General features: G+C 37.2%; 1 protein-coding gene across 1 annotated transcript in view; it reads right to left on the reverse strand.

Annotated features, from left to right (window-relative positions):
- Positions 1-14,397, reverse strand: part of pde11a (phosphodiesterase 11a) — a 54,400-nt gene extending 40,003 nt beyond the window's left edge. Inside the window, exons 1-3 of the mRNA XM_014001427.1 lie at positions 12,998-14,397; positions 9,699-9,857; positions 27-116 (exon numbers count right to left, since the gene is read on the reverse strand). Of these exons, the coding sequence (XP_013856881.1) occupies positions 27-116; positions 9,699-9,857; positions 12,998-13,813 (1,065 nt within the window). The 5' untranslated portion in view covers positions 13,814-14,397. The remainder of the gene's footprint in view (positions 1-26; positions 117-9,698; positions 9,858-12,997) is intronic.
- Positions 14,398-14,430: the final 33 nt, after the last annotated feature.

The raw sequence follows: 14,430 nt of genomic DNA on the forward strand, positions 1-14,430 counted from the left end.
ATTATTGTTTTCCCTGTGGCCCTTACCCGACTCCTGTCATACTCCTTCCTCGAGGCAGCAAAGAGTTGAGCGTTGGAGATTGCAATACCACAGAAGGGCAGGTACATCTGCAGAACCTGTGGACACATTGAGAACATGTCAATATGCTAACATGTTGCTTTTATGTTTCATACAATGAGACAAGTTTAATTTTTAGATAGGATCGTTTGAAGTGGGGTTCTGTGAAGAGCTAAGAACAGGACCCTAAACAAGATTTCAGGTCTCTCTGCCATTTTACACATATTCACATACCAAACTAAATCATTTTGTCTTTGATGTTTGTCCAATTAAAATAGTTAATTTCTCCTTGAAAAATATATTAAAACTGCCTTTTCCAGCCATTGGAAGAACATTTTACTAAATTCTTGGGGTTAATTAAGCAACAAAGAGGGTTGAACACTAAAAACCAGACTTTAACCTAAACTTTATATGAGATCATAACGAACATAACGCTTCTATTATACTTATTTTGTTTTCCTTGTTGTTGTCCTTRCTTTGTTTCTATTTGTACACTGAGCACCAGGAGTTAGTCTTGACTGCATCATATGATAATTTTATCACAAAATATCCTCTGCACCATATAACACCTCATGTAGTAAAAAAAAAAGCAGACTGAGAAACCTAGACAGCAGGTAATCTTCAAAAATTGAATAATCAGAAATTATTTTGCAGACAAAACCATATTCTAAAAAAGTCACCCCAGATGGACAGACCCTTAGCATTTGCCAAGACTGCCATGGGCCGGCTCTGGCTTTGAACTGTTAGTAAACTGTAGTAAATTATGTTTTGTTTGAATATGTTCTGGGGATAAAAGGGGCAGACATTATAAAAATGTATTCTTCTTCTGCTACCTTTCATTTTATTTAGATTTTTGATTTGTGTATTTTCTTTGTTTTTTATTGTATAAGATATTTTTTAATGAAATGAATACATTTTTTGAATTGAAATTGAATTTAACTGGATTGCTCCTGTTTTAAACATTTAGAAGTTCCTCAGTAATTTACAGGTGCACTAATTTATATGCCTTTGCACCACCGTTAATAATTATTTACATTGTCATTTACACATGATTCTATGGTTACTTGAAGACGCAAATTGTAGCAGTATCAGTTCTCTGTTTCCAGAGCAAACTGAAGCACAGCTATAGAAAGATCAAAACATTGTTGATATTACTAGACAGCAGTTTAAATGTTTAGAGCACTTATTTGAACTGCCATAAWTTTTTTGAGTTTGGAGTTGTTTTAAGATGGCAACATCCCACTTTGGTCTTGACCCYGCCCTGGACTATCTGTTAACTCATCAACCTGTCACTTTTTCTTCAAACTGAGGTCCTGAGGAAAATAGTTCAACAAAACAGAGCTGGAAAAAAATATATTCTGAGAAAAACACTGTTCCGAAAACCACAAAGCACCTTAAGTTGTAAAATTAAAGCTGACTGAAAAACAGTGATATTTATTATAATAAAATTCTATATTTCCAGCTGAAACAAATAGGAAATGACCTTTCATTGACATTACTGCTTGTTAGAACAAATGGATCAATTTAACTGACATTTAGCCGTTTGACTGAGTGGCCTCAACATATTGTGCCTGGAGCTAATGCGTATTCATGCACTCACTCATAATTTCCTCACATAAATATTGGAATCACATGCTGTGGCCTAATGACTGAAATTAAATCAAACTCCAATTAGTTTGGAGTCAAACTACATTCTTGTCTTCTTCGCTGCATGTTGATTTACTATATGCAAAGCCAGGAAAAAGAGAGGAATAAAGGACAAATGTGCTTTAACTGTTAGCTGCTGAAACAACTATGATGTGTGTCAGTTACCCCACAAAAGTGTTTACACGTTTTTGACACTCATCTTTTTTTTTTATTTCTGTTTAAATACTGTATAAAATCAATAACACAGGAGGAAGGAAATATCTACTGCCTTGGCTGCAGTCCGCCTGACGGTGGCTAAAAAATGTAGCAACAACTTAGGCCTTATCCATGTGGACACAGTTTTGACTGAAACATTCTATTTATTTATGGGTTTTTTTTAATGTCCTTTTAGACACAGCCTCGTTTCTAGAAATGTCATCTACATGAAAACACCAAAAATATCTAAAACGTTGTAGTAACTATGTYAAGCCTGTAAGTGGTGCTGTATCGTTGCCATAAAAATACACCAAAAACATGAAACAAGGCATTCGGGGGCTGTATAAAACCTGTGCGCTGGGTGTGAAAGTAAAGAAGTAAATAAAGACATCCTCAGGTTAAAGGTGGGGTTATACCTGATCACTTACAAAATGCTGTTTTTTTTGGCATTTACACAAAATACATAAGGGTGGAGTTTCAAAATCTTTTGTATTCTGGAATCTGTTTTCTATAAATACCAGTTTAGAGCTCATAAAATGTTATTTCCAAGCAAGGAGGAAACAACAATAATAAAAAAAAAAACCTTTGGCTTTTTCAAAGACCGTTCCCATGGGGACTGCCCCTTTACACTCAACAGAAACTTCAAGCTTTAAGAAGATAATAGAAATAAAGTAAAGATGTAATAAAATAAAAACAATGTTGCCGCAGACAACAAAACTGGCCTCAACCGTACGACCGCATTCTTTCTTTTCCCTATAGTCTTTATTCCTCAGTATTCATGTCTACAATAACTGTTTTATAATAATTGTAATTCCTACAAAGGGAAGTTACAGATGTTTTTAYAGGTGTAACGTTTTATTAATTTATCATTTAGATTAATCACATCAAGAACAAAATTCTTCTCGTGTGGCACAATTATTATGCACGTCAATCCCACGTTTTATACTTAAAATCCAGAATTACACAACTAATTAGGTGATTAACCGTAACGTACTCATTGTCATTCCAACAAGTAAACTAATTTAACACACTTCAGTCGGTCARTTTACATAATCAGGAGCATTGTTTTTGATTTTTTTCAAATTACCAGKAAAATGCATGCTGCTGAGCAATAAGCCATATTATTTCAGCTGTCCAAAGGAATTCTCTAATAATGATCTTTCAGGGAGACCGTGGCCATCAATAACCTCAGCAGGAGCAGATTCATTAGTAAGCAGAACTTTAGGGATCTGATTATGGATCTGTGGAACAACAGGCAAACTTGAGAAGAGCCCTGCTCTTCCTAATTACATTCTGTCAGGCTATTGTACAAGGTTGCATTATAAACAAGACGGTTTTGTTTTTGTTTTGTTTTGTTCTTTTTTCTTTCTTTTTTTTTGCCTAGAGACCCCTAAACTGACCAGTAAAAAGCACTTTTATTAAAAAAAGAAAGAAAGAAAAAAGGAAATAACTTGCAAAGGCCTCAGGGACAGTCGGTTCATGTAATCTCAACAGCTTCCTCTTCTACAAATGGTAGTTTTTTATGAAGCAAGTCAAGGGAAATTACATAGCTAACGCTTTATTTCTCCTGCTCTCCGTGTGAATGGCTTGTGAAGCGGCATTCACCTTTCATTGAATTGGTGAGGAGGGGGCAGAGCAGATTTGCCACGAAAACGGCTCGATTTGGATGTTGCATTCCAAAACACAAAGGCTGATTTAATCCCAAAACATCATCAGAAGCTCAACTAAAAGCTTAAATGCTTGACAGGAGATAGAAATGCTAAACTTACAAGCAGTTGGGCCATTATTCACCACAATAACGTCTAAAAAATATGGATTTAACAAATGGCATTAGATTGTTGAATAAAACAGCTTTTGAAACAGCTGACATGTCAAATACCTGAAACAAATGAATAACAGCATTTTATTATTCAATAGAGATTGTTAAAGTTTTAATATCAACAAATTTTCTAAGCTGTTTATAAAGCAATAGTTCAGATTGTTTGAATTAACGTTCTGAAGAAAGATTATGAACAATTAATCTGTCTGTATAACTTTTTGACAGATCTCAGTTTGCCCAAATATAGTTTAACTCTGACTGCATTGATGAGCTAATGGCTGGTCTGAGCGAGGCCAAGACTAAAGCTTAAAGCCTTTTAAACACCTCAAATGCACCATAAAGATTCATGTGAATGTTATTTTATAAACTTTTACACATTTTCCATGGTTATTCTTGAATAGTGGTATTAATTTATATTTTCAGATCTTCCAAGGTGCCAATTATGGAACTCTCTGTGCATTGCTGCCCAAATCAAATTCTGGAAGTGGTCATTCAACTAGATCTGTTACAAAAGGACAACTGATATTACCAACTTTTAAAAACTGTTACGGCCAGAGGTCTTTCTTCGATGTTTATACTAAAGCATGGAATGACATTCCTCAAAACATAAAGTCCATTTCAAAACTACAGCCCTTTAAGAAGAATCTTGTCTGCCATCTGCTGGACACTTTTTGTTGTGCTCATATTTAGAYGTCCTATTTTGCAAATGCTGCCTTTTTGAAATTTGGTATACTTGTTTGTCTTTGTGTCTATGGTGTATAATGATGTGATTGTGATGCTGTATCTCTGAGTGTTTTATGTGCTGCAGAACAGGAACCTGCYGTAAAACAGCAATTATGCTGAGTCAGGCTTGATTTTTAATAATCTTTTCCTGTTAAATAAATAAATCTAATCAAATCAAATCAAATCAATTCTGGTAGATATGATATTATTGAGCTGGTTACTGCTAGCTGTTATTTTCACTAGCATATAATAAAACTTTGTGTTACGCAAAACTGACATCAGTGTAAACATTTCTAAAATGCCACTCACTGAGCTGCTATAAAATGTGTGAGACTGTGTTTAACTAGTTGTTTGCTCAAGTGAGTTCATTCAAAGAGCTACTGTATCTAAAGCAGGTAAGATATTAGATGTTCACAGAATACTACTGCAGCCCAAAATACTGTAATTTTTTACGATTACATAGTACGTATTATAAAAAAACATGGATCAAATCAAAAAGAAGGCTGTGGTCATTTGGTTTAAGCTACAACATATCAAACAAACCAAAAAAGTGACAGGACAGATTTGAGATGCTGCAGAATTCGGTGTTAACGCGCCTCGCTGACTAAAGACAGGAAAAAAGAGAGGATTTTGAACTCGTTGCAGTTTTCATTAGGACAAGTCTGTGGGCAGACATCTAAGGAAAAGCCTCTCATTGAAGACAGAAACATTTCCCACCCTTCATCCACACATTACTGAAGGAGAAAAGCCTCCATCAGTGTTGATGCAGAAATAAACACAAGTCGAAAAGGCTGTTCTGTGAATGACAGACAGGATAATGCTAATTTTGTATTTTGTATTTAATCATCTTTTGCTTCTTATTTCTTGTTCCTGAGATTTTTTTTTAATGCTAAACAGATGAAAACTAAATTATCAATTCATTTCAGATCAAACTAAAGTTTAACAAAGACTTTTTAAGAATGTCACATTTACGGAATCTATATAACGGGCCCATTCACATTAGGCAATAATTAAAACTGTGCTAATTACTACTTTACCACCTCTCTGTAGTATCCACGCTTCACGTTGCAGCACTTTGAACAGAAGTAAAAAATACAGAAATTCTTAACCAACATAGTTTTATGCAGATTGATTTTCTTCCTCTTAAGTGGAATTCGGTCACATTTTTGTGTGCTAATACGTAGTTTGCATAGATGCTGTTTGGTATGACACTTGCTTTGTATGAAGCTGCTCAGATAATTTACTTGTCCAAAAAAAAAAAAAACTAAAGCACAAGGTTCTGGGAATTGAGTTCTCTGCTCTTTGCCTGTAGCTTTGCATGGGGAAACAGTGTGAAAGTAGTTATTACTGAATCAGTTCGAACCAATTTGACAGGGACGTTAGTGGTCAGAGGGAGTGCAGACATGAGGGACGTAAGGCTATTTGCAAACCACTCATGCTGATGTTAAATAGTGTCGAAGGATAAAACCTACATGTGTAAATTTGGATTTTGGAGCTCATTTATGGGAAAAAAAATCTACCTGGAAACGATACATTGTTTATTGTAAGTAAAGCAAAAACCAGAATACTAAATCAAGCTAATACGAACAGATGAATAGCAGTATTAGGTCTGTTTATAGTTGTAGATTAAGTCAGCTGCTGGATTCCTCCACAGAAATGAGACACTGCAATTACAGACGAGTTGAACCAGCTTTTAAACTCCTCTCAGCTCTGCGATCCTGTCGGGTATCAACAGAACACAATGCGCAGTGTGGGATTTTAAAACAGAAAAATAAATCCAAAATTTAAGTACAGATTATTTTTAATGAAGGTAAATTTACAGTATGTCCTTACTGTTATTTTCTGTACAATTTTTTGCTTTAAACAGTTTGATGCTTCTTACTGCACAGACTATTAGCTGAGATGTATACACAGAGTTCACTGCGTCCTGATGCTAGCATCACATTTCATTACTAGTTTAGCAGAGGTCATCCCAGACAATGTTAATGTTAATGTTAATGTTAATGCGGTGTGAAATATACACTCAAAGCTAGGGAATAATAAAAAACGTCTCATCTTAATGAGCAGTAGAATAAATAAGCAGTATGTATAATGTATAAAAACATATTTGCCTATGAATGTTATACATGAGGTGAATTGCGTAATTGCATAGTTTAATATGCCTGTAGATCAAATTAATCACAAACCAGGTGGCTGTTTCACCATGTAGTCAGGTGAAATTTCACCTAATATGAGCTTCTAAAAGAACTGATTTGATTTGATTTATGGATTTAACAGGAAAAGATTACTAAAAATCAAGCCTGACTCAGCATAATTGCTGTTTTACAGCAGGTTCCTGTTCTGCAGCACATAAAACACTCAGAAATACAGCACCACAATCACATCATTATTATACACCATAGACACAAAGACAAACAAGCATACCAAATTTCAGGAAGGCATTTGCAAAATAGGACATCTAAATATGAGCACAACAAAAAGTGTCCAGCAGATGGCAGACAAGATTCTTCTTAAAGGGCTGTAGTTTTGAAATGGACTTTATGTTTTGAGGNGACATCTGGTGAAAATTTCATGTCATTAGCACCTCTAGTAATATATTTACTGAGAAAAATGGTGACGTGTTCAATACTTATTTTACCCGCTGTATTCCAAGATGACAATGCCAGGATTCATGGGACGGGAATTGTGAGAGAGACATAATTTTCACACATGGACTGGCTCCACAGATTCCACTGAGAATCTTTGGGATGTGCTGGAGAAGGCTTTGTGCAGCGTTCAGACTCTACCATCATCAATGCAAGATCTTGGTGAAACATTTATGCAACACTACATGGAAATATGTGAAATGTGAAGCACTTTGAGTGTCCTGAATGGATAGAAAGGCGCTATATAAGTACAGTCCATTTACCATTTTACCAAATAAATCTTGTGACATTGCAGAAGCTTATTGAAACAATGCCACTGTGAATGTRTGTCATAATCAAAGCTAAAGGTGGTCCAACAAAATATTGGTGTTTGACCATTTCTTCGTATTTTTCTTTTTTATTTTTCTTTTTTTTTTTTGGTGGCAACTATTTTTGTCCAGGCATTGTATTTATCCATGAAACCTAATGAATCCAATCAGTTACTTAAATTACAAGCAAGTCTTAAGACAAAAATAAATAAATAAATGAACCTGGATGACTCGCAATTTTCTGCTTCTAAACTCGACAAGACACAGGTTGTGGTTTTTGGACCTGAGCATCTTAGGAACATACTTTGCAGCCTTTCACTTCCTCTGGATGACATTAATCTGAAAATTTTTACTTCTAACATACAGTACAAAGCCCTTAACAACCAAGCTCCTTCTTATATTAAAGATCTTATTGTTGTTTATTTTCCTAACAGAGCACTTCGCTCTCAGACTGCAGGTTTACTTGTGGTTCAGAGTTTCTAAAAGTAGAATGGGAGGCAGAGCTTTCAGTTATCAAGCTCCTCTCTTCCGGAACCAAAATCCGGTTTCTGTCAGTGAAGTTGACACTCGGTCTACTTTTAAGATTAGACTTAAAACTTTCTTTTTTGATAAATCTTATAATTAGGGTTGGTTTCCTGAGCGATCCCTTAGTTCTGCTGATGTAGGCTTAGACTGCTGGACTGTGACTGCCTCACTCTGCTGCTGTTTGTTGTAAGCATTTCTACCAACAACATGTGTTTTTCTTTGTCTCTCTTTCAGAGGAAAATACACTGGGACCAGTCATTCTGGGTTTCTCTGCATCTCTTTCCTGCCCCTCTAACCCAGCCGGTCGAGGCAGATGCCTCCTGCCCGTCCTGAGCCTGGTTCTCCTGGAGGTTTCTTCCTGTTAAAAGGGAGTTTTTCCTTTCCACTGTCGCCAATGTGCTGCTCAGAATGGGAGACTGCGGTGAAGTGATTGAACGCAATCTGCTGGCTTCTTTAAATATTACGTTCAAATGTTCAATTACATTTTGTTAAAGAGAGAGTCACTATAACCTTAAGGGAATGGAGATTTTTGTAATTCAGGGAATAGGTTTGTGGAATTTTCTTGATATTAATCTAAAAACTTTTAAAACAATTTATAAGTTTGAGGAGAAGATTATGTCAAATGTATTTGGAAAGTGTGATGCCATGCAGTGTTTGATGATACAATATAAAGGATCCTGTTGTTGTTTTTGTTTTTTCAAATTTGGATATTCTTCAAACTTTTTTTGTTCATTTGTAGTTTCTTTTGCTTTGTTTGACTTTTCAAATAAGAGGCAGACGTTATAAGATATTTTTTCTTCCTTCTCCACCCTCTTCAATGAGTGTTATTCCTAATCTGTTGTTTGTGCAGATTCTATTTCATCAGTTTGAATCGACATTTTGTTATTCAGTTACGTCTTGATCTATTGACCTAACGACTCGTCCAAACAGGAACCACAAACACAGTTGATTTCTGTCGTCTTAATACAACTCTTAAAACATTTCCGACTGTTTCATTCAGACAGCTTATTTGGCCACATTTGCCAGATTTCATCAACAGATCTCTCTCTTTCTCTGCCAAATACGACAACAACCACTGTGGGATTTTAGCTTTTTAWCATTTATCAGAATCAGTAAAAGCGACAAAATATGAACGCCACAAATTCTACCAATACTGGGATGTTTTAAAGCAACTTGCCATCAGTCACTCATAAAAAGAGGTGTAAAATGTTTATATTTTGAACTCTTAAAACGACCGATTATGACAAAGATTTTTGAGAGAATTTAATCAACTTTGTTATTCTTTCAATTTATATGTGCAGAAAATAACTGGATGACGACATGCTGAGCATCACTTCAGAGCAGAAATCCACTGTTGTGAGTTTTTCTCGGGTTGATGCTGATCGTTATAAATCTGAGAGTTGATGGCCATTTCACTATACCAATTCTTTGTTTGCTTTTTTAATAAATGTCCAACTTAAATAAATATAAACGGAACAACACCTAGAGACATTTGAACACCTAAAACTAACAGACAGAGAGAAAAGCATTCGTGCTTAACTCTCTTGCACTTGGGGTTAGGAATAAGGCATTGTGGGTCATGTTTGAACCAAGGGCAGCAGGAGGATTAAACTAAACAGTAGTCTACAGCGTGCTGGTTGTCCTATTTTGTAATTGATTAAATATCAGCAGATTCAAATCAGGTGGTCTAAAAACCGGTTTATCTACTGCAGTGAAAGAAAGAACTAAAAATATATTTATAATGTACATTTTATACAGGCTATGTAATTATGAAATTACCTTCTCATCATCTTCAGTAAAGAGCTCCCCACTTGAGGTCTTGTTGATGGCCTGAGCAACTCCAATAATCTCACCGTCACTGTTGCGTATGGGCATGCACAGGAGGGACTTGGTTTTGTAACCTGTGAGCTTGTCAATTTCGTCACTGAAGCGGCGGTCCTGCAAACAAATAAATGAAACAAAAGGAAAAAAGTAATCCGTGACAAAAAAAAATACAACCAGTGTCATTTAAAAAGCCATGATGGAAAAAGTTTAAATGAGTGTGGTTTCGAGAACAATATAGTAAATCCACTGTATATAAAACACACAAATCATTCTGCTAAAAAGTATCATTTTGAAATAAATAAGCCACTGGAAAACAAACACCATTATGAAATAAAAGATGACTTTGTGAAAAAAGACACTTTGGAATAAAAAGTGCTAGAATGAAATAAAAATGCCTCAAAATTAATCTTTTTTATTGGTGAAAATTTTCACGTTGAAATAATGTTTTATGTTAAGTGAACATAGACAGTGAACATTTTCATAAAAATAAGCTTAGATGTGTATATGCATTCAGTGTATTTCACAATTATATATTTATAAAATTATTTATTCACATAGATCTATATTTCATAATGCTTTATTTATTTTACTATGAATACTTTTATTCATACCTTTACTACTCTCAAACCAATGTTCCTGTCAGTCAAGGATGAGAACTTCTTCATCCCTGAAGGAGTGACAGATGACCTGCATGAGTGTAAACTGCAGAGTCTTGGCCTGATGAAGTCGCTCTGCCGGGCCATCCTAACTGGGCTTTCCCCAAAGCAGTCAGGAAACCCAAACAGCACTCCAGCCAATGGGTGCAAAAGAGGACCCCAGACCCAGACTTGAGATCATTCCACAAGCTGTGAGAGTTTCAAAGAAACTGAGACATTTATTTTCTAAACATGACACTTCCAAACCCCAAAACACACAATGGCAAAGACTGGTTCACCCCAAAGATGCGGACCCCGGCATAAAAAGAATAATGTTGTGTATGCTGTTAAGTGCCAGGAGGACTGTGACCAGTTATACATCAGGGAAACAAATCGGCCACTGTTTAAAAAGATGGTCCAACACAGAAGAGCGACATCATCAGGCCAAGACTCTGCAGTTTGCACTCATCTGCAGGCCAGCGGTCACTCTTCTGGGATGAAGATGTTCTCATCCTTGATGGAGAGGAACAAAGGAAGCAAAGGAAGCCATTAAACTCCCTGTCATTAAACAGGGGCGGAGGCTTCCGTGTTCAGTTACAATGCTGTTATTGAGAAAGTCACTCAGCTCTCTTAACCTCATAGCTTACAAGTGGACCTCTAATTCACTTCTTGTTTTGTTGAAATATTATTAAAGAGATGTTTTTTCAGTATGTGCACTGTTTACATTTTTTAGTTTGACCTGATATTCACTTAACCAGATTGTCCTAAAGAAGAATAGAAAATAGAAGAATGGACTAGCTGGTTAGTTTAGTAAAACTTTGCAAACCAACAACAGGAAACAAATTTTATCACACACATCTCAACAGTCATTAATACAAACAAAACTAAATAAAATAAAATTACAGAAATAAATAAAATATCACATGTATATAGGTCAGAATGGAAAACAAAAAGTAAAAAAAACATTTTTTAAATCCCCTATTAGTTGTTTTTGTCTTTGCCATTGTGAACTTTGTGTTACAACACTGACATTAATAAAGGATGACAGTTCGTAGCCCCACTATGTACAAAACAGTGTTTGTCTCAAATAAATAAATAAAACAACAACTGCGTAACATCCTTGAAATGCCACACATGAATCATAAAGCGAGCATTACTCCAGGCTAATTCTTTCCTCTGTGTTACATCTCAACATGTTCCAACAAAAAGAAAACAGGGAGGCTGGAGTTTACCAGCAGCATCCCCTGTTTGATCAGGACAGTCATTCTTTATAAAAATCCATGGTTGAACACTGTTTTTGATTACCTCAGACTTTATTTTAGTTGATATTTGAATGGAAATGGAAATAAACACATTTTTGTAAAAAAGCAGTGGCGGAGCTAGACTTTCTGCAAAGTGTAGCACAAAGGTGGCCAAGGATTTTTAAGGGGGCAACACAGAAAAATATTCTGTTTCTCAAACCTGCTAACTAAGGAATATCTTGACACACACATAAATGTGTTATTGTCATCATGGAGGTGTGGATCCCCATCTTTACATTAACTTTACGACTCACAAGTTGGTATTACTGTCAGCAAATTCAAGCATAAAGGATATTTTATTTAACAAAAATTGTACAACATGTTATAAAACATTTGCATCTTCTCCCAAAACATATACTAACCAATAATTATGTGTCAACTTTTGATAAATAAGTAGAAATTAGAAATGTATTTTTATTAAATGTATCTTTTCTGTTTATATAATTGTGCATCTTTTAATGCCACATGCAGTGACCTGTCAATCAACTGAGATGTCAGCTGAGGTGGCCAGTCTGGTTCTGGGCTACCCTTCAAGCCTAGTCCCTGGTAAAAAATTAAATAAAGCTATTTTGTGTCTCAAAAGTCAGCATTATGAATCATCTTTTAGCGGTCCTACTCACTCACCGCTAATATTTGGGCTGATTTTCAGTTTGCAGCTTTATCAAAACTTTTAAAATGTGTTCTGTTTGCTGGTAACACCACTTTTTTTATTCTGGTGAATATATTAGACAGATGTTGGTGGTGTTACGAGCAGAATTTATGAAAATATAAACTTGGTTTCAACTTAAGTTACTGACTTTGGACAAAACAAACTATAAATTATTTGGTAACAGAAAGAAAATTAGCAGTGTCCCATTTAAAATCGATGGTACTAAAATTTATACAGTTGGTGAATTAAATTTCTGGGTGCCATCACTGAGGAGAAACTGACACGGAAATCTCACATAAATTACTTAAAAATAAAAATAGGAAAATCAATTGAATAGCTGTTTAAAGTAAAAGTTTTTGAATGATAAATCTCTGTATACAGCAGGTAAAATAAGTATTGAACACGTCACCATTTTTCTCAGTAAATATTTTACTAGAGGTGCTAATGACATGAAATTTTCACCAGATGTTGGTAACAACCCAAGTGATCCATACATACAAAGAAATCAAACCATAAATGTCCAGAAATGNAGTGTAGGAAGACCTGGTGAAAACATATGTAAAGGTCTCATGTGGTTTGCTGCTGTGACACATTGGCCTGTCATCAGTCAGCTGGGAGAAATAAAGGAACAAAGTGAGTGAGATGTTTTGAACGCACGAGGAGCAGCACCTGATAGGCGTCAGGGATGTTCACTGTCTCTCCATGCTCAGCCACATATCCAATGATCCCTTTGCCCCACGGCACCTGAACCTCATCTGAGTTCATTGAGGGTAACACCGTGGTCCCCGCGTGCACGTCGAAGAACTTGGACACCAGTGTCTTCTTGTTGCCCGTTCCCTCCACCAGGAACAAGGAGCACCGGTCTGCGTCCACCATGATGCAAACGAACACCAGGATCTTGTAGCTCAGGCTGGTCAGGTCCAGGTCGTTGGAGATGTCTTTGACGAGCTCGAGGAAGAACTCCCTCTCGTTGTGCGCTTTGAGGTAATATTTGAAATCCACGGCCGTGGACGGGTACTGGGGGATGTTGACTCTGGACTCCAGCAGCGCGCTCAGGATGTGCGCGGTGGTCGGCGGTAAGGAGCTGGCTTTCCTCAGCAGCGCTCTCCTCCGCATGCTGCTCAGCGGTTCCTGCGCCCTGGAGTTCACGTGCTCGTCGTACGTCCTGTTCGCGTTGACGGCCTTGGATCGGGCGAAAGTTTTGCGCAGCTCCCTCTGAGAGGCTCTCCGCTGCAGGCCGTCGCATTGGCTCGCCCAGCTGTCCCTGCACGCGTGGCTCTTCTCCTCTCTCGGCTTGGCGACTGCTGCTGCTACAGCCGCCGTCGAACCTGCTGCCGCCGCCGCTGCTTTGCTCGCTTGGTGGTTCTTGAGCCATTTCTCCACCATGCTGTGGTTCCCCTTTCTGTTCAGGTAGTCCTCGAATAACTCCGGATGCGAGTCTAGGAAACTTTCCACGTCAGAGAACAGCATATTTGACACTGCCATATCTGAGCTCCAGGTGGTCCTGTGTGAACCTTGGAAGTGGCGCAGAGAAATCTCATCTATGAGGATTTACTGAGGCTTTAAAGAAGAAGAAGAAAAAGAGAGAATCATGCGGATGCCACAACTTCCTTCCAAGCGGGAAAACACCTTTGGAGCAGCATATCCAGTTCCTTCCCTGCGAGGAGAGGGATGGAGACGCTCCTTTTGCGCACCAGCCTCTTCCTCCATGGCATCTCCGCAGCGCTCTCACATTTCCACACCATTAACGCAGACCTGAGTGGGGGGTGGTGTGAAGTAACGCAGGAGCAGAGAGAGGCTATTTGGAGCGTCAGAGAGGCGCTGGGAGAGCCAGCAGCTCCGCGTCCTGTGTCCCTCTTGTGCAAATGACGCGGGCTGTGGTTGGCTGATGCTGGGGCTTCGTCACACCGACAGGATCTCAGGGCTGCTTCAGCATCTCTGCTCATTTGAACCAGTTGCCCTCCTTTACTGTGGAAAACCAGGGTTCATAATGAAATAAATAAATAAAAMCATGTCAGTAAATAATAGATGAATGTGTGACAATGTAATTGTGAAATACAAAATTCTAAGCTCACTATTAAGATTGTCCTTTAATATTGTTA

This window comes from Austrofundulus limnaeus, unplaced genomic scaffold, assembly GCF_001266775.1.
Source record: "Austrofundulus limnaeus strain Quisiro unplaced genomic scaffold, Austrofundulus_limnaeus-1.0 Scaffold9, whole genome shotgun sequence".
NCBI lineage: Eukaryota > Metazoa > Chordata > Actinopteri > Cyprinodontiformes > Rivulidae > Austrofundulus > Austrofundulus limnaeus.